Source organism: Monodon monoceros, unplaced genomic scaffold (genome assembly GCF_005190385.1).
Source record: "Monodon monoceros isolate NGI ecotype Baffin Bay Population unplaced genomic scaffold, NGI_Narwhal_1 Super_Scaffold_21, whole genome shotgun sequence".
NCBI lineage: Eukaryota > Metazoa > Chordata > Mammalia > Artiodactyla > Monodontidae > Monodon > Monodon monoceros.
In genome coordinates, this window is record NW_021703778.1 from 56,459,730 (window position 1) to 56,480,440 (window position 20,711).

At 37.1% G+C, this 20,711-nt stretch overlaps 1 protein-coding gene across 2 annotated transcripts; it reads right to left on the minus strand.

Moving 5' to 3' along the window:
* Positions 1 to 6,027: 6,027 nt before the first annotated feature.
* On the minus strand, positions 6,028 to 20,711 carry ARPP19 (cAMP regulated phosphoprotein 19). 2 transcript variants are annotated; one of them, XM_029239026.1, is made up of 4 exons: positions 20,626 to 20,711; positions 20,341 to 20,395; positions 10,804 to 10,926; positions 6,032 to 6,947 (listed from the first exon to the last, which is right to left on the minus strand). In XM_029239026.1, the coding sequence occupies exons 2-4, from the start codon at positions 20,383 to 20,385 to the stop codon at positions 6,777 to 6,779; spliced, it is 339 nt and encodes a 112-aa protein (XP_029094859.1). In that variant the 5' UTR covers positions 20,386 to 20,395; positions 20,626 to 20,711; the 3' UTR covers positions 6,032 to 6,776. The 2 variants fall into 2 exon arrangements, with proteins under 2 accessions (XP_029094858.1, XP_029094859.1); XM_029239025.1 differs by lacking the exon at positions 20,626 to 20,711 and having other exon boundaries at positions 6,028 to 6,947; positions 20,341 to 20,521.

Below are 20,711 nucleotides of genomic sequence, written 5' to 3' on the forward strand. Positions count from 1 at the left end.
TGGATCTGTTAAGTACATGCATGCTTTTACAAAGCTATAAAGAGTCCCTGGGTCTCAAAGCTCTACCCTCTTCTCTTCATACCCTCCAGGAAAATGACCTCAACCCCCCTCTCTTACAAGTAGGACTAAGGTCATTCAGTGACCACTCTCCTCTAGTATCCCTTTCCCCCACCTGCACTCTAGTCATTCATCCTCTGTTTAGAAGACATGCCAAGGCTAATCTCCTCACGCATGCTCTCAACCCCAGCTCTTGCCCTCTTGCCTCTTCTGTATCTTTGGTTTTTCTCCCATGCTTTTGTTTTGCCTATTTGTAACCAAACTGAAATCTTTCCTACATTTAAAAGCAAAGCCAAAGACTGTATCTTCTTTTATGTACCTCAGAAATTCTCAAAAAATCACATCCTCTCCACTAACTCACCTTTAATCACTTATTGTTCCTTTTCTGTCCCTCTGTCCCAGGCCCATGCACACCTCTACTGAAACTGCTCTCTCCAAATGATCAGTGATACCAATTTCCAGTGGCCTTTTCTCAGGTGCCACTCTTCATTCTGCTGCACTCTACTCTGTAGACGACCATCCTCTTATTGAAGTTTTTCCTCCCTTTGCTTCTGTAGAACCAATCTCCCATAGGAATGTGAATATACTGCAAACAGCTGGCAATACTGTAACAGAATATACCCAGGATATTCTACTGAAGAAGTGAAAGGTTTGTGTTCTGTAACTTGTTAAGTGTGGTGTGACAGAAAGCTGCGCACTGGTGTGTGTGCTTCTGATCTTTATCCTAAAAATATGGCTGCTCTATAGTGATCATTTTTGCAGTAACTCAAGCAACTGGCACCTTACATCTATAGACAAAGTCATTAGGAATGTTAGCTTGTATAGTTGCAGGAAAGTGAGAGTCTACAAGACACTAATCAGCCCAAGTTATTGGTAATGGGGCAATAAAGAGCCTCAGAAACCAGATGCAGAATGTTTGCAAGGTTGTGATCACAAGAGAAGCAGTGAACATTTAATACATCCTTGCCATGGAAAATCAGGCGCACCAATTTCAGTGATGTGAGGTTTATGAGAGCAAAGCTCTTTGACATTTCTCCTCATGCAGAGAAACAGAGTATAAAGGCCTACTGCAATGAAGGAAAGGTCAGACGTGACTGAATGGAGAATCATCTCTCTGCATCCATAACCTTAATCTGGTTTCTCACTTAATTTCCAACCCAGTATTCCAATTCCATTTCACTTTATTCATTCAACAAGCATGTAGTATGTATAAGCTGTTTCTAGGTGCTAGGGATGCAATAACGAATCAGACTTCATCTAAGGAAGTTAAATTTGATCCGACTTCAGAATGAAAAAGAGCTAGCCAAACTATGAAACAGGGGAAGTGTTTAATGGAAAAGAAACATGTTCAACAGGGGCAAAAGGATCTTGGATATATGATTTCAGAATGGAAATGGGATGGGGCAGTGGGAATGGGTGGGACTGCAGCACACACAAGGGAGCAGGAGTAGAAAGTTATGTGTTAGGGCTTCCCTGGTGGCGCAGTGGTCGAGAGTCCGCCTGCTGATGCAGGGGACACGGGTTCATGCCCCGGTCCGGGAAGATCCTACATGCCGCGGAGCGGCTGGGCCCGTGAGCCATGGCCGCTGAGCCTGCGCGTCCAGAGCCTGTGCTCCGCAACGGGAGAGGCCACAACAGCGAGAGACCCGTGTACCGCAAAAAAAAGAAAGTTACGTGTTAGAACTATAGCAGTTGTCCAGGTAAGAAATAGTGGCTTTGGGTATGGTGCCAGCAGGGAAGAGAAATGGACAAATTCAGTGTATTTAGGTGGGTGTTGGTCACAGCCTCTGAGGAATAAAGGATAACTTCTAACGTTGGCTCGAGTACTCAAGTGGGCAAGTGCACAGAGGTGTATTTACTGAGTTGAAGGCTGGAGGAAAGGACAGTGTTATGCAGGAAAATCAAGTTCCTTCGCATGCCTTGATCTCCAACCAAACTTCCTTATACAGAGCCACATTTTCCCAACTCCTTGCCTATTTGAAAATAACAGCCCTCCACCTAAAATGCTTCTTTCTCCCTTTCCCTCCACCAATGCCTACAGCAACCCATCTCTCAAAATTACCTCTAAAATTTCCCTAATTTACCACTCATCCCATTTATCCCCTAAATTTAATAATGCATTCCTCTAGACTTCCTGGAACTTTCTTATTCCTATTTCTCTTAAGGGATGTAATACTTCCACCTTGCATTAAGTTTTATCTATCCATCTATCTAAATGCACACACACACATACAGTTGACCCTTTAAACAACACGGGTTTGAATTGTGCGGGACCACTTAGAGGTGTTTTCACTAAATACACACTACAATATTACACGATCTGTGATTGGTTGAATCCGTGGATGCAGAACCACGGATAAGGGGGAAAGACTGTAAGTTATACACAAAATTTCAACTGCGCCCAGGGTTGGCACCCCTAACCCCCCATATTGTTCAAGGGTCAACTGTATGTATATAAAATTTCTCCGAATGTCTCATCCATCTTTCTATTTCTGACAGTATTGTACTAGAGTGTTTTATATCTGAGATGGAGAAGACTCACAATCTGCAAGCATTTCATGTTACCTAAATTACAAAGCCTTTACAAATATAAGTTAGGCTGCTAAGACCTCATAAACAAACACTATGTAAATTACAAGAAAATTTAAGACTACCATAGTCAAATTCTTTCTGCATATCGTAGTAGCTGAAATCTAAAGGGATCAACTTCAGAAAATATACTGAAAAACAATATAACACTTAAATGAGACAAAAACTGCAAATCGAATCAATAGAAATTAAGTAGATCAATTTATTTTTGTGTATTTCACAAGTGTAATTTTGGAAGAGCTATTTAACAAATTTCAGCATTAACTGCCAACTCTATAGACATGTTCAACAAAAAAGGCATTTACTCTTGGCCCTTTTAATACAGGCAAGTGTCCTACTGCATCACAAATAAAAGATGCAGTAACAGATCTGAGGGTATATTAAAGAAATTAGATTTTTCTTTCAAATGCTGTTTAGTTGATAAATAACAAAATACAAACATAATTAATGGCTGTCGTGACCATCAGTGATTTCCAGAATAAAACCTATAGGCCTACCTGCTTTAACAGGCAGAAACTAGTAAAACAGTATTAAAATCAGTGTTTTTATCCTTAGATTAACAATCCCAGAATGAGACTTCTTTGATCCCAATTTTACAAGGTGTGGTGTGATGTCAGGGGGAGAAGGGATATGGGGCAAGACTGGCAGTGCATGCTGAATTGCAGAGTTGGGACGGTGGCTCAAACTTGTCATTATCCAGATGAGGACAGTGTGTTAGAAAATTTTAAATGGGTCCTTAATTGTGTTATATTGAGAAGGGTATTAAAGGATTGATCCTTCATCAGTCCTAAATACCATTTAACAGATGCCATCAGGCGGCTTAAGAAATAAGCAGGGATGGGAGGGGGGAGAATTGAAGTAAAATGAGGTGAAAAAGGAAAATGAAAAATGGAAGAAATGTGTCTGAATGTTGGGGAATGTAAAAAGAAACTGCTTAAGTTTCTTAAGCACAGAAACTGCTTAAGTTGCCATTCAGACATGCTCTTCCTATTGGATACTTGCCCCTGGATCACCAAACACCAAGCTTAGAGCACAATTCAAGTAGAGATCATATTTCAGCACTGATAAAACTTCACTAATTTGGATTGAGAAAGAATACATGTCTGATTTAGTAAAAAGTATCAATAAACATTCAGAGGTATAGTTTTGTTACATCAAGTAAAAACAGCAACAAATTCCAAGTGAAGTAACAACAAGTAGAGGGCTTGATGAATAGTTAAGACTTATTTTTAGGTGAGCAGCAAAGGAATATTGAATAACTTGTAAATAGACTGCAAAAATGCTCCTTTCAGTTCCTCAAAACAATCCAACGGTCCTTACTATCCCAACATGCCAATAATTGTTTTAGTCAGATGTAGCCTTTAAAAATGAAATGTTTCTCAGAACTGTATTATCAAATAGGAGCTACTGGACATAAAACAGGTAACTGAGTTCAGACATTAGCTAGTTTTCATGAAGTATTTATCTCCAACTTGTTTACTCCAACATTCATTTATAATAAGGACAATGATTAAAACTGGCCATTTCTCAAACCACAATTCTGAAACCACAGAAATGTTTGATTAAGCCCACCTTGGTCAAAAATCTTCATTCAAGCAATGGTGAAACAGCCTGCAAATATGTCTTCAATTAACTGAGCTTTCAAGCAGAACAAAAACAGAAAAATGTAAAACCTCTATCCCAAGCACCAATAATGGAGGCTAAGCAATTATACCTACAAATCCTAAATGACAGGTCTTTTCTGATGGAAAATCCTGAGATTTCTATTACTGTGACTTTACAGAAGGCAGGTTGGTTTAATGAGGAAATTTAGTTTTAATAAAAAGACAATCAACAATGTTTTATTTGGGGCACTTACTCAGTATTTCACAGACCCTCAACAAGTTTTGAGGTAGGTTAATATTAGCATTGTATTTTACAAATGAAAACTCAGGCAGAGATTACATCACTTGTCACAAACCATAGCAGGAGTCCTACCATAATCAGTAACATGGTCTGATCTTTGAGATTAATCTCTGATGTGTGTGTGTGAATTTAATGGTGATAGCTTGCAAATAGTCATAAAAACAAAACAAAACCACTAGATAGTCTACTTTGGGCTATTTTGTAATTCTTAAATAATCCTACAATGATTATACATACTTTGGAATAACCTACATACTCCTGTTAGAAATCTATTTATATATAACTAATCCTTACAATAACAAATTAACACATTATCGATTTTGTTGTTTTCTGCCTTTTGGGGTGGGTGAAGCACGAAGATAATCACCAAGTTTTCCTCAGAGAGCTAGGCAGCCTTTAAGTGCAGGTACTATGCTCAAGGCACCATCTATGGTGATATGGGGTCATAGGAAAGCAGGTATACAAATGGAGCCAAGATCCAGAAAAGATGCCTGGATCCAAAAGAGGGGAAGGCCCTGCACAAGTCAAAGATGAAGAAAAATATACTGTCATTTCAGGCTACATATCCTCAGCATCATGGGAAGAGCTCCTAAAAGACCAGGAAATTTCTCCCAGTTAAGTCTGTTAATTAAAGTTCTTACTAACTAGATAAACCATAAGTATTGTATTTTATTAAAGTGATATCTATAGAAACAAAATATCTAAGTATTTATTATGAATATGTTCCACCTATCACGTAAATTCCTCTAATTGTCACAAGCCTAATTCACCTAGCTCATTATATTACTTAAAATTCAGCTCATCCTGACTAGGTTCCTGGGCCAATCTTCTCAAATATTTGTTTCATTATAAATTTCCTTTTATTTAAACAATTGTCAATTCTTAACAATACAGGATTAAGAGTGGTTAATTAACAACTGAGAAATATTATAAGGAAAATATCATCATTGTGTTAGAATATACAGCATTCAATAGAGCAAATTTCAAGAGTAAAGATATAGACACCTATGTTTCTGAAGAGACTGAACGGCACAGCCCAACGCAATTTGAGTCAAAGAAGCAAGAAAAAAAGAAGGAAGGGGCCACAGGAGGCAAAGTATTTTATTCTAGTGTCCCCAAAATTGACTGTGGAAGTAAAAAGTTTCTACATTAAAAAAGTTTATATAAATTACATGAATTGTAATTTTCATAAAAGTCAAAATGAAATGTTCTGCATAGGACAAAAGATATGCCTAAGCAACATATCGTATTTGCACAAGGCCACTGAATGTCATGGATATGAGGAACAAATGAAAAAGCTTAAGTCTATGGCAGACTGAGCAAAGATTTCAGTTTGGTATTCTATAACCCCAAGACTGTAAACTACTCTTACTATGCAGAAGCTCTAATGACACATAGGGTTTTGTGTAGGAACTCTTGTGCTTCTGGTTGGCACATCATCTACTCTTTAATATGTGAAATTAATACAGACAGTTGTGAGAGGTTGTGCAAAACTACTGTATTTACAAAAATGGCACAAAAGTGAATTCAACAGTCGATGCACATGCACACTTCATTCACATCTTCAACAACAAAAGGTATTCTAACACTACAGAACTGAATAAGAATACTCTTCAACAGCAGCTGTTAAGCACTAGAGTCACATAAGTTACACCAGAATGGGCAAATATTGCCCAAGTAAAATTCTATTGTTAAAGCTGAAACAGATTTAAGGCCATTCAAGTTCAAGCACAGGATACAAATCTTTTGAAGCCGCATCTATTTATGTTTGAAATATGTGACCTTTCTTCTAACTTGTGGTCTTCAACTTCCGTTTTACAAAATTCAAAAGGAAAATACAGAAGAAATCAACACAATAAAGGTTACATTAAATAAGAGTAACATACAAAGCTATAATTAAGATGAATTAAAGAAAGCCAAAACATTAAAATTGTAAAACTTGCTTGTTACTTGTTGGAACCAGTCCTACACTAGGAGTTAGGTAATATATACAATTATTTTCAAGTAGATTACTTTACATTGCTCTAACATGTTCTTTTCATCAGTGCACTGTTAAACTAATCAAAACTCTACACGTGTATATTCCCTTACACACACACTACCACTACCTGCAAAGCCATAACTCTCAAACGACTTAGTGAGTGAAAGGAAATAAAAAGTGGAGAAGTAACATATTAAGGAGAAATAATGGGAATTAGAAGATTCATGCAGTTCAGCTCTTTTAATCAGCCAGCCAGCTTGCTAGCAACAAGAGATGGTTTCCGTTGAGGAAGGTCCTGTGGAGTGGGAATGTGGTCACCAGTGACGTCTGTCTTATCCGGAGCTGCAGTAGGAAGTTGCTTGTTCTTCATTTTTGCTTTAGCCATGTTGTAATCCCCAGAATCAAAATATTTTTGCTACAAGAAAAAAAAAATTCAGAGTAGAGTTTAAAAAGCTTTCATATGCAATTACACTGGTTTAAGATACAGATGTGACCGTGTACTGTCAAAATAAAATAAACCTAAAAGTTTTTAAACAAAAACATCAGCTACACGAAATAGCTATGACTCTACAGTGAGTTCTATCACAAGTCAACAGCTGAGAAGTCAGGCAAGAACCCTTTCTTCAGGCTTACATATACCATTCTAGTTCCAGTATGGAACCCTCAATATTGACATCAACTTCCATATCAATCTATCTGGGAGCTAATAGCCCTGGACTTAAAGAGTGGGACACAAGCCTTTCACTTACTAATGGAAAAACCAGCATGAATTTCTTGTTTAAATGATTTTGAAAATAAAAACACACAATCCACCAACTTGCATTTGGGATGTCACCCACCTCCAATCAAGCTTACAATTATTAAAACTATTATTTATAGTTGCTGGTACTCTGTCATCTAAGATGAACTGTTCTGTAAGGATTTAAACCATTTATTTGAATTAGAGCAGTTCACTAACATAAAAATTAAGGTTAAAATATAAATGCTTAGGGTAATAAAAGAAATGAACTCATTAGAAATTAATTATCACTTAAAATACACAACCCTATCCTATACCACCATTTTTCACCTAAGACACTAAGTACAACAATCGCTCTTATTAGTTGGAGATGGATGCGGTAACAACCACACCATTTATCACTGAAATAGAAATTGTGGACCTAAAGATCAACCTTAATATAGATAACCTACATGAGTTAGTCTGTTCCGAGGTAAAAACAGATGAATTTGCCTGGGTTATGACTTTCACCTATCATGTTTAGCCTACCTTTACTGAGTGCCTGCAATTACTACACGAGGCACTGTGTGAATCATGAAGAGAGATATAAAGATGGACAACAGCCAAGTAAATCCACTGTTACAGTTTTAAATACATGAGGTGCTATGGTTACTCAAAGGAGGGGAACCTAACCTTTGCCTATAGCATAGACAAGAATCCAGATACGAGATGAGGGCTTGGACAAAGGATGAAGGGGAGGAAATATAAATATCCTCTTTGAGCCTTCAGGGGTAACTCAAGTGGTAAATCAAGGAGCTAGGAACTCACAGCTTAGTTTAAGATTGCTGAATGGCCTGAAATAAAAGGTCTCACTGGCTGCCTCCCTCCAGTGACTATTCTTTTATAAGCATTTGGCCTTAGGCCAGAGTCTAAAGTTAGAAATTGCTTTTCATGTGTCACTACACATAGAGTAGGAAACTTGGACCAGGCCTTTCTAAGACTTGCTGCAGCTTCATTTCTGCATGTTTTAAAATAAGTGTAGTGGAAAAAAAAAACCTCAGAACTTCTGATGTACTATATTATATTAGAGAGCTACTTCTGAAGTTTAGTAGCCTCTAAAAGAGAAAGTAGACTGCCAAATTTCTTAGAGTCAAAAGCACAAAATGAGAACTTTAACACATAGCGCAAATTTTAGGCAGAGTTTCCCCAATGTAATAAAGTCTGTTTCTAATGTTACCTATTTTATAGTAAACAAAGGTTCATCACAAGGGGTCACACTTATCTGTAGATTAGGCTACTTTGCTTGAGGAAAAGGGATTAAATTTATTTAGTGTGGTGAGAGAAAAACTAAACTCAATGCTTAATAATTATAACTGCTCTGGGTAGAGGAATGAACTAGATCAATGTTTCTCATATTGGAAAAGATACAGTTCAAGAAGGCAATATTACTTGTCTTTAACAATTTTTAAATTTTGTATAAGTGAAAAATTTAAAAATTAACATATTCTGTACCATCTAGATGACACTCTTATAAGAGCCTTTTCCCACTTCAATTTAAGGGCCACACTTACATCCATATTTATAATTGCATTGACACTAATGGATCACCAAAGTGACAATACTTAATTTTAAGGTCATGTTTCTTAAAGCTGGACCCTCAGTTTTCTTGGGACTTCACAAACTCCACAAATATGAAAAAACATGGGCCAGACTGCTGCTTGATATCCCTTACACGTCATATTGTTAAAAGCCTAAAAAGAGGTATCCGAATAAATAACATTAACAAGTACAATAAAACAGAAAGGGACCTAAAATACATGATATCTAACCAACCCTCTCAAATGAACAAGAAACTGTTTAAAGATACTAAGATAACTTGTCAGTTTGCTATTACGACAGAGGAAAGCTAAAACCCTGTGATCCAGACATTTTTTTAAAAAACTCTTTTAACATAGTAAGAAATTATATAGTTGAATATAACATTTCATTTCCCTAATATAAAAGTGCTTATTCACTGACATTTTGGTAAAATACAGAATCATTCAAGAGCTCCCATCTCAAATTCTATATAAATTTCTTGATTCAAGTGGCATTTTCTTATTGGCAACTATTTACATCTATAACACCAACGCCAAGATACAATGTATATAAATTCTAACTTGAAGATACTTAAAGTCATAAATCGTTGAAGCTAGAAAAATGACAAAGTCAACAGCCCAAATGTTGGAGGAAAGGCTGTTAGCATAAGTTATACTGAAGATTAGCAAAGGAAAAAAAGTTTCCTAAACACTAATAGTCAAATCCCAAATCCAAATAATAATAATCAAAGAAAATTACATAATTTCATACTAAAACCACATCTGATGGGATGATTTCAAAATGAGACTTGGTACAGATACATTTTACACAGAATGCAGAACATGTTTCTCAATGCTGCTTTTTTCTACTTATCCTGTATATTATGGTCTTTGCTTTTTAAATGACCACATAATGTTCTACTTTGTTGACTTATCACAATTTATTTACTATATCTCTGCTGTTGAATAATGATGCTGCTTTTTATTATAGTTAAAGCTACAAAGAAATAATTGTTCTAATGCATACTCCATTGATTTCTATCCTGGATAAACATTTTTTTGTGTTTCATAACAATATTTCCTCGGCTAAAATCCTTTATCTAGGGCACCTTAATGTTTTCCTTGTGTATTTGAAAAACCATTTTATGTATTACAAATATTAACTAACATTTTTATAATAATTTCCCCACCATATTACTTTTCATGGAACAAGGATTTTATTTTTATGTTTTGGTATAATCCTTCTTTGTCATTCTATTATTTCAAAGCTGTGAATGTCATTCTTTCATGCTATATAAAAACACCATTCTATATTTTGCCACTTTTAAAAGTAATCTGTTAAACTAAAATTAATGTTAAAATATTCTTTTGGTAGAAAGACAATTAGTGTATGACATCACTTATATGTGGAATCAAACTCATAGAAAACAGAGTAGAACAGTGGTTGCCAGGGGCTGAGTGGTGGGGGAAATGGGGAGATGCTGGTGAATGGGTGCAAACTTTCAATTATAAGATAAGTAAGTTCCAGGGATCTAATAAATGGACAACATGGTGTTAACTACAGTTAACAATATTGGACTGTATATTTGGAAGTTGCTATGAGAGTCAAGCTTTAACATTCTCACCATAACAAGAAGAAAATGGTAATTATGTGAGGTAAAAGATGTGTTAGCTAACCTTATTATGGTAAGCATTTAGCAATATGTACATGTATCAAATCATCACACTGTACACCTTACAGTTACATAATATTTTACATCAGTTATAACTCAATAAAGCTGAAAAAAATATTCCCTTGCAATTTGGTTCATTTGAGAAAATAATCCACATATAACTATAGCCAACATATATACTTATCAATGCACACACATCTGGTGGTAAAGAGCTATATACACAGACACCCATTTCACAATCTCTTTCGGCACAATGAGTTCACAGGACTGAAAACATATGAAGATTTACACATGAGAACTTACCCCTTTCTGCAATCGTTTCCTTAAAAAATCTGAACCTCCAGGCTTTTGTCCCAGATGAGGATACCTGGCTTTTAATTTTGCTTCTTCAGCTTTCTCTGGACTAGTCACTTTGTCTTCCATTTCCTGAAATAATTTTAAATAAATTACTTGTCTATTACAATTCAGTTATTTTAGATAATTCCACCTTTTAAATATCTGGATTCTGGTTTTAGTTGTCAAATACCAAATAATGCAGCAACAGACTAAGAAATCAAGCACAGAGGCTTTTAAAACATCTCTGTCTTGTTTTTCAAATGATCCATGTGACAGCTCTATTATAGCTGTGATGCATGTATAACACCCCACACACTGGATAAAAATATCAAGATAGCTCAGCTCTGAAGTCTTGCTTGCCATTACTTTCCAGTCATGTATAATACATTTATAGTCAGTCACCTTCTATGGAACTCATCAGCTCTTTGCCCATATTTAGAGAACCATCTTAATACTGTTAAAATAAAAAAGAGCTTTTTGACCTCCTGTTTATTCAAGATCATATTTAATTGAAAGCTCTGAGAATCTTTAATAGAAATTAACAGCAGCTTACTTACCATCATATTTTCCTTGAATAATGCAGAAGACCTTGTTATTTTTAAAGAAGAGAAACATCATCTCTGTCAATCTTTACATCTGTATATTTTATTGCCTAATTTCTACTCATATTTAATGGAAAACAGTTTTCATGCCAAAGATCCCATCTTTAATGCATCAAAAATATGTTTTCTGACCAAGGACTATCAGTATCTTAAGCCTATTCACTTTTAACACCAGTCTTGATATAGCTTACTTTCTTCCATATATATATATATATATTGGCTGTGCCACACGGCACGTGGGATCTTAGTTCCCCAACCAGGGATGGAACCTGTGCCCCCTGCAGTGGAAGCGGGGAGTGTTAACCACTGGACTGCAGGGAAGTCCCCAAGAGTAATATTTTATAGGGAAGCAGTGTTTACCACTTCATGGCAAGTAGTGCAGAAGAAAGAATGAATCAAGAAAAATAGAGCTGCCTTGATAGGGGAGGCTGGGCAATGGCACGGCATACTTTTTAGCTAATGGACTCACTTCTGCACACCAGCTCAGCAAAATTACACACCTCTGCATATCTTGATTCTTCCAGGTTATTTATGAATAGTCAAAAAGCAGAAATGTTATCCATAAATGCCAAGCCTACTGTTCTTACACAGCAGCAAGTAATCATTTATTAATCTAGGAACTCAAGAAACAACTTCATATAATTTTTGCATATATCTTCCTCAGAAGTATTTTCATACATGTTTTATAATCAACTTTATTCACCCTATAGATTGTCAATATTTTTTTCCATCTTCAAAAGCTTCCTCATGTGTCGTTACCTTTTCTCATTTTTAGTCTTAGAGGATTTTGAGAAAAAAGCTGCTGCTGCTGTCAAATATACCCTTTCTATGGGGCTTCTTTTGTGTATGCTTCCTTCTGCTTCAAGTGTTCTACTCTCTTCTTATGCTGCAGTTTCATGCATCTACATATTTTGATTTTCATTCTTTTTACAGTGGTTGCATCATTCACTCGATGTACAAAAAATTCAACTATGTGTGCCCAGCCAGAGATAGAGACTCTAAATAGTATCGGTGATTCTGCCAGTCATTCCATTCAAAAAGGGTAGCTCAAGTGTGAGGTTTATGACGCAACCCTGCATTCCCAGGAGAGTCTCAATCCCAGAGTATGTCTCTTTCAGAGTGTAAGTGTATCAACATGCTGTTTATCATTCCAGTGTTTAAAAACTCGGCCCCTGTAACAGGAGTCAACTACCTCAGCTGGCAATCAACTGAAGAACCAGCTCGGCCATCTGTTCAAACGCTAGACAAAAAAGTGACTACCACCTGACCTACTGAGAATTGATGGGGCAGTCTCTAATGTGATCATGACTTCACTGGGTTTTTCAAGGGTGATTTCAGTTATATGTGATTTTTTGCCTTACTAACTTTAGAACCTAACCCCTATACAAGATATGACTACATTGTATTAATCAGATAAGCTGGAGAAATAATATAAATTTAAGGTTCCCAGTTTAGTATAAGAGAGTGCGCTGGGTCACCACAGAGGCTTCACTTCGCTACTACAGCCCCAGGGTATCCATAGTGGTTAATTCATAAGTGGACTTGGGAGGGACCTACTCTTGGGTTCCACTATACAATTGTTTTTTAAATTGGCTGACGTTAAATTTGGACACTGGTTGAAAAGGACTCCAACCCAATTATAGGCTTTCAGTCCCAGCACCTTCAAATTAAAGGGTGTTAACAGAGTCCTACATTTCCACTAAAACCATCCAGCTTTCTTAGGCTTGGGAAATGAGAGCACTCTACTTCTTTGATTTGAATTATGAGTTCTCTGTATCTAAGAAAAGATTCCTTAAAATTTATAGTATGGGGTAGCAACTTTCCCTAATTTCCAGCGTTTCTGGAGATTTCCCCATTTTATATACGAGGGGAAAAAAGTTGTGCACAATACGCCATCTTATCTGGCACTCCCCTATTTTCTTAATAAGGAACACATTTATGTATATATTTACATATAATATTGAATTAAATGAAACAGTTTAATTAAATTGAAACAGTTTACTATTGAAAAATATTTTGGGCAAAACAGCACCTACAGCTGAAAATATTATTTAGATTTACAATAAATTTGTAATACGTCCTAGAAAAACAAACCAATTCTTGGACTTCCTGGCCAAATACATAGCACAATGGCAAGTCCCTGCTAGGTGTAACTTGGCAGTTGGATTCAGGATTTCAGCTACATTTAACACCAAAAGGGTGGAAAATATGACCTAAGCTACATTTTTTAAATGTAGTCAGTACCATCAAGACACATACAATACTTTTAATGGATCATACAGAAACATTCTTAAACCTTCTGCAAATGTATACAGTTCTAGGGCTTATTGATAAGCAAGTTCAAATGCCTGGATGTTCACCAATGATCTGACGCAGGTACAGTTTGCTTGTGGAGTATTAATAACATGTCAGGTGGTGGACTGTGTCCATGGGCATTCAGCCCACACTCACCCTTCTCTAAACACTCCCCTGAATCACTACAGTTAGAATAAGCCTGAAAGCACATTTCTCAGACTGAATTCCTATAAGGTTCTGCCAATGGTACCTACAACAAATTAAAAGGCATGGGAAAAAGAATCCATTTTATTCCTGGTGATGCCACACAATGTGCAGACAGCAGTAGCTCCTGTGTGTTCCTGCAGAAGGGCATCAAGCTCATGATTAGGGTCTATTGTAGCAGCTACGTGAGATGGGGCAGAGGATGCTGGGCTCAGAATAGTGCTCACTCTTGCAGGGTCAAAGATTTTTTTGCAATCCCTCACCTCTGGAAACATCATCTTCCCCTTTCTGCTACTCTATCCTTTCAAATAATTTGTAACCTAACCCCCTAAATCATATCCCTTTCTGTCTGAAATACCCAAATTGATTTCTATTCTCCAGAGCAGGACATTAACTGACAAAATCAGGTAAAATAAGCAATTTACTGAAATAGTTCCTAGAAAGTATTTGTGTAATTTAAAAGAAAGGAGGTAATATGTATAGCAGTATGTATATATGTAAACTGCCAATTAAAATTAAAGGAATAAACTGTTGTATAACTTTTGCTAGAACTATTACAAATAAAAAGAGATCACCAGGATGGTCCTGGCAGGATTTTGGGTGACTGGGGTGGACACAGGGCTAAGAGGGAGAAGTGACCTGAGAGTCTACTCCAGATGCCTGACTTTGGAGTCTGAAGAGGTCTTATGTTGTGAGAACTTCATTTCACAGTGATTTAAAATAAAAAGCTGCAATAGAAATTTGTTTTTAAAAAGGCAATTTATCCCTACAGTCACGTTAAAAAATGCAAAGAAGCACACAAAATCTGGTGTGATTGCATGTTTCTGGACATCCTTCAAAGGAATTTCTGAACATTTATTCCAGCTAGAATGAAAATACATCCCTCAAAAGGTCTGAGATAAAGAAGGAAAAAGCAAACAAGAAATTGGTATGTATGTATGCATACTGAACAAGTCACTTTTCTAATTTTTTCCCCAGCTTTATTGAAATATAATTGACACAGTCACTTTCCTAATTTTAATGTCTTAATATGTGAGGTTAAAAAAGGACAGAACAAAAATATACAACAGTTTTTTAAAGTTTTAAGTGTTCTATGTTTCTGTCTCATTTACAAAAAGATTTATGATATTAATTTTACACTTTGCTTAGTTGAAGAGGCTTGATAAAATTTCAGGGGGAATCAATTTAATAACAAAATAAAGTATATAACTTCCAAACTAATAGTGGGGGTAAAATGGAAGAAGAAAATCAGTCAATTGAAAAAAAAAAAGGGGGGGGGGGGGGGTGAGGAGGACAAGAAATGGAAAAAAAAAAAAAAAAGACCAAAAAGCTTTATTAGGAATACAGAAGATCTAATGTTTATGCCTCTAATAAGAAAGCCTCAAAATAAATAAATCAACAAAATTATAGGGAGCAACTGATAGGTCTATCAGCATAGGAGAGTTCAACAGACCTTCCTCATATTGGTATGTGAAAAAGACAAAGTAGTCAACATACTTGATTTTAATTCTGCATCCAACAATTAGGAAATACATATTCTTCTCAAGGACAAATGGAAAAACTGACTAAATATTAGGCCATAAAGCGAGTCTTAACCATTTCCATCCAGGCCACAATCTATGACTGCAATTCAGAAAGTTAAAAGTCAATTATTTCAAACTGTATATATCCCTGCCATTTGGAAATTAAAGTACATTACTAAATAATTCATGGTTAAAAAAGGAATCATAGGAATAAAAAAAATTACTTGGAACTAATAATAAAAATTCTACACATACCAAATTTGTGGGATACAAGTGTCCCTTAAGGGCTTATATTAAAGAAAACTAAAACTCAATGAGCTATGCATCCAACTTGAGAAGTTAGACAAAGAACGGAACCCAAAGAAAACAGGAGAAAATAAAAAGCAGAAATTAATGAAATAAAAAAGAAAGATACAATAGAAAGGATCAACAAAGATGGGAAATGACATGCTTAACCAAGAAGAAAGTATTTTTAAAAATTCAAGTCTGGTTTTGAATCTTTACTCTCCAAGAGGCCTTTGTGTTACACAGAAATTTTACTAGTTTTTAGAAATAGATGCTGGAATATGAGTGACTTCATTTAGCTAAGTGGTTTCTATGCTGATAATAGCTTTGGGAGGAGGGGGGAAAAAGCATCATTAGAATTCTGGAACTTTTACTCTAGGCTACAAACTGGGAAAGCAGAAATCCAGGATACTGCAACAGAGATGTATGCTTATGATGTACAAAAAACAAAAACTTAAAAACAATATTTTAAGTGGTAGTTATTCTCTTGGCAATAACATATGCCCCAAAATAATCTTCGTTGTATACTCTACAATTAGCACAGGGCCTAATATTTATTCACGTTAGGCACTTGCATTTTTGTGAATCATTCTATTGAAATATACTAGCTAAGCTTTCTGTAAGTAGGAGGAGTATAAGGTATAAAAGCATATATATACACATATATAAACATACATATATTCAAATAATTAAGGATTATTTTGTAGTCTGTCATGGAATTGATAGTAAGTTTGAATGATTAATACCACTTTTTGGTCTTCAGCAGGGAAGTTACACAACTACATCAGCAAATAAAAATCTGACCTCTCTAAGTAAATTCTCAATCTGCTCAGCAATATGTTCACTGATGCACTGATTGATGAATAAGATTAATGAAAGCCAACAAATCCTTTGGTATAGTGTCAGGAAGGGACCAATACTGTTATCAACCTCTGTGGAAAAATTCTGTAGTTCTATTAAGTCCTTGCTGCTTGCCCAGTGCCTGGCATTTAATTGGTGTTCAATAAAAGTCTACTGAATGAACAAATACAATGTACTCCAACTGTTTTTTAAAAGTTAAGAAACTTTCTAAACGTGTGATAGTTTCACCAACAGCTTATCTTTGGAATATTTCATGTTTAGTAGACACTATAAGTTCAGGAATAGAAGTTGTTAAGTATTGAAGTCTTGCACAAACACAGGCAAGCCTAAACACTGTTGCTATCTCAGCAATTTACTATACAACAAATGAAAGAGCTTTTTTTTTTTGAAAGACATTTTAAAACTTTTCTGAGGTTTACTTCTAGATTGTTAAGAATCAATGGTTGCACAACAAACCAGAGGAGCAGGTTGTGCTCCAAACTGAATATATCTTAAGCCTTTTGGTTACCAAAAGTACTGTCAAAACAGTCCCAGAAAAGGCCAATATTAACCACGATTTTTTAAAAACTGGGAAAATGGGACAGCAATTTATATCCACTCTTTACTGATGACATAATGAAGTAATTTAAACAGTAGTTCTCTTCCTCTTCCACCAGTCACAAAAGCACCAAGCATACCTTTTAAACTGACAAAGATATTTAAGTTGAAAGCTCTACTTGAGTTAGCCTTTCCCAAGACACCTTACTAACTTAATTTGATGAATTTTGTAATAAAATCTCTAGAAAACCTGTTTTCTAGAGAATCTGCTATTAAGATCTTCTCTAAGGAAAAGTTAAAAGCCATATATATGAAAAAATACATATAAACATCCTTCTACTTTCATTCAGATTTCTTAAGTGGGTCTAAGGTAAGGTTTTTTATATTACCATGGTCTATCCCTCTCTTTTTTTAACTGCAGTACTAGTATCGTCATTTGTATTGACATAGTGCTTTGGCAACTGAAAAGTCTGGAGAAAAATTCATTCAACCAACATTTTCAGAACAATGCCAGGCACTATCCTAGGTGCCATGGGAGAAAAGATAAATAAAGGAGAGTCCTGAGTTTAAGATGCTCACAATGAAAACAGAACTATGTGTTTTAAGGCTCCACATGCCCCTTTTCACCCCCAGGATCAGACTGCATGCGTGTCTCAGCTAAGTATTATTCAAAGTGGATGATGGATCCACGAGGTCTCTGCTAAAATAATGTTGACTTTTCACTTCGGTGATAATCTAAAGAAAAAGATAAGCATATCTTAGGGCATCTGAATTGTCATCTTATATTTAAGCAGTCCTATGGTACTTGGGTGTCTGAGCTTTCATTTACTACTCCATTTGTCCAAATAATGAGAAAACTACAGAGCTGAATTTAAAATGTAAATGATCTACCTAAGACTACAGTTAAATGACCATACAACTAACTCTTAAAAAAGGGAGAACTGAGAATTCATATGGTCTAAGGGAGTGTTAACTTGCCAAACTCAAAAGGCTCCTGCACTTTAACGATTGCTACCATAGTCTCAATACACTGGAAATTCAGTTTCAGCAAAATACCATGCCACAGTGAATTAATAATTTAGAATCTTTTTGTCTGTATTTAGTTTGTTTCAGATTTAGAGTGGTGTAAGAGAGATAAGAGTTTATACTTACTTTTACATTTGTAATATTTAATTAGTATTGCAATAAAAAATAGTGGCCTATACAGTTTTCTTCTCTTAACAAGGGTGCGCATACTACTCAGGTAGATAAATAGTGACTTGGCTCTTACTCTATGCCAGGCTCATCTCTTTACCTTAGTTTTTCAGAAGCAATAGGCTGACGTACCATAAAACTATAAAGGTATTTTAGCTGAATACTTTGGCTTTAATTCGAAGGTCAATTGGGTACAAAAACAATAATCCAATTTTTTTAGGTCATCTAACTATTCTTCCAAATAGAAGAAACAGGTGATTTGGCTCACAGGAACACAGAAGTGACTCTGCACATTTTCCTCATGTTTAGGGATGGTATCCATGCTACGGGCACTTAACATCTACAGCCAAACCTTAATTCAAGAAGGGACGTTATATTACTAACCTCACACAGCAGCCCTAAAACCAAAGGACCTGAATTAAAATTTTAATGTAGACACAAAAAGGACACATTGAAGATAGCCTTAAACTTGTTAAGAGACATAAATATTAGGCTCTCCCAAGTGAAAGCATTTACAATGCAGAAATCAACACTCCACGCTTTGGCAACATATTAACACATCTCATAAAAGAAAATTACATAGCACATTATTGTGCGTCAGAAGTCAAAACTGAGGTTGATTTTAGTGTTTAGGACAAGACAGCACAGACATGGGTTTGCTGTTTTATGTGGGCTCCTAAGTCCTAAGCAATAATGAACATCATGATAAATATTTTACAATAAATATTTAATATTACAATTATGACTGTAATCCTCAAATTATATATAGCATATATACTTTTCTTTTGCCCCCAAGTTCGGTTTTTAGCAAAGTGTGAAAAATACCCAACATAGTTTACATCGGAATATTCTCGAATAAGGTAGTGACTTGGCCTGTTATTTGTTATTGCTTTTTTCTCCAGTTACTTTACAAGTAATATCATAACAGAACCATCCAATTCAGGGAAAGTTAACATGGTAAAGAACACATGGAATGGGTTTAAAACACTAATCAAATTTTCAGCCTGATTAGGAGCATGGTTGTAACCTAAAGCAGAAGCCCTTACAAAATTCAAGTATTAGACCAAATCTTATTTATGACAATGCCCTCTGACTCTTTAAATAATTATGGTTATTTAGAAGCAAGCACTAGCCTAGACAAATATAAAGCCTTTATATCCATAATCTGAATCACACCGATCCGTGGCCTATTTCCCTACATCAGCAAGGTATTACAAGTGAGTTTACAAAATGTTCCCATGTTTCCACGAAACACGTGATCAAGTCAGCTGGCAAAAAAAAAATTTAAATTCCAACCTTTCGAGTTTTAGTCAAGCACCATAGGCGAATCCCACTGGCACACATTTCGGAGCACACGCTGCGCCAAAGCGGTAAGTTATCCACCACATTTAAGCTTCACAACAACTGTATCCAGCAAGGACTATTATTCTTATTTTACAGATGAGAAGACTGAAGCTTGAACAGTTTAGTAACTGACCAAAGTTACACGGCTAACAATGACTGGACCTGAAATTCCAACCCAGGTCTAAGTCACCGCCCCAACACGAGATACCGCCTTTAGAGTTAAGAACACGCAGACAATACAAGCAGTTGGACAGTTAGTTCTTCGAGGGAAAAATAAAGGTTCATGAGCCAAGTGTAGCCCACGGAAAAACTTAGGCTCCACGCATAAGGACCAAGTCACGGGCTCTTGTGTACAGTTGAGTATTAAGGGAAACCCCGACACACCCAGGCGCTAAAGGAACGTTTCAGCCAGGACGCTGAGAACCTCCAACTCACACCACGCCGGCGCTAACTACCCGAGCTCCTGCGGGCGGCCGGTTCCGGAGTGTGTGGCCTTGCCAGGTGAGGAGGAGCGGCACACCGGCTCTGCACCGGCGCCGGGCTGGCTCCGGCTGCGCCCCTCCGCCCGCGGTGGGACCAGGCCGCCGCCAGGCCCGGCCCACGGCAGCGACGGCCCTGGGCCTTGCGGGCTCCCCGGCCCGCTCCACGGGCACACTCACCTTCTGCTCCTCCGCGGAGGCTGCCTCGGGGACTTCCGCGGACATACTGCTCCCTCTGCGGACAAAACGCCGGGAAGAGAAGCAATTACCGGGTGGCCAAGGCCGCCCGCCCGCCGCGCAGCCTCAAGCCCGCCCCGCTCCCCGAGCGCCCGCCCGGGCCGTCTCTGCCCGCAAAAATGGCCGCCGCCTTATGACGACACGCAGCCCCGCCGCGCCCGGCGGGCGCCACCACTACGGCCCGCCGCTGGCCCGCCCGCCCCTTCGGCCCGCCGCGCCCTCACCTACCTTAGCCTGCTTCTCCCGCTCTGCGACGCCCAAGAACTTCCTTCTTTCCTTCAAAGGTCGCGGCTCGCGCCTCACCTCACATCCGT

Coding starts and splice junctions, on each gene's coding strand:
- ARPP19 (XM_029239025.1), bottom strand. CDS start 20,385: ATGTCCGCGGAAGTCCCCGAGGCAGCCTCCGCGGAGGAGCAGAAG. Junction 10,927..20,340: donor CCTCCGCGGAGGAGCAGAAG/GTGAGTGTGCCC, acceptor AAATTATTTCAG/GAAATGGAAGACAAAGTGAC. Junction 6,948..10,803: donor GGAAACGATTGCAGAAAGGG/GTAAGTTCTCAT, acceptor TTTTTCTTGTAG/CAAAAATATTTTGATTCTGG.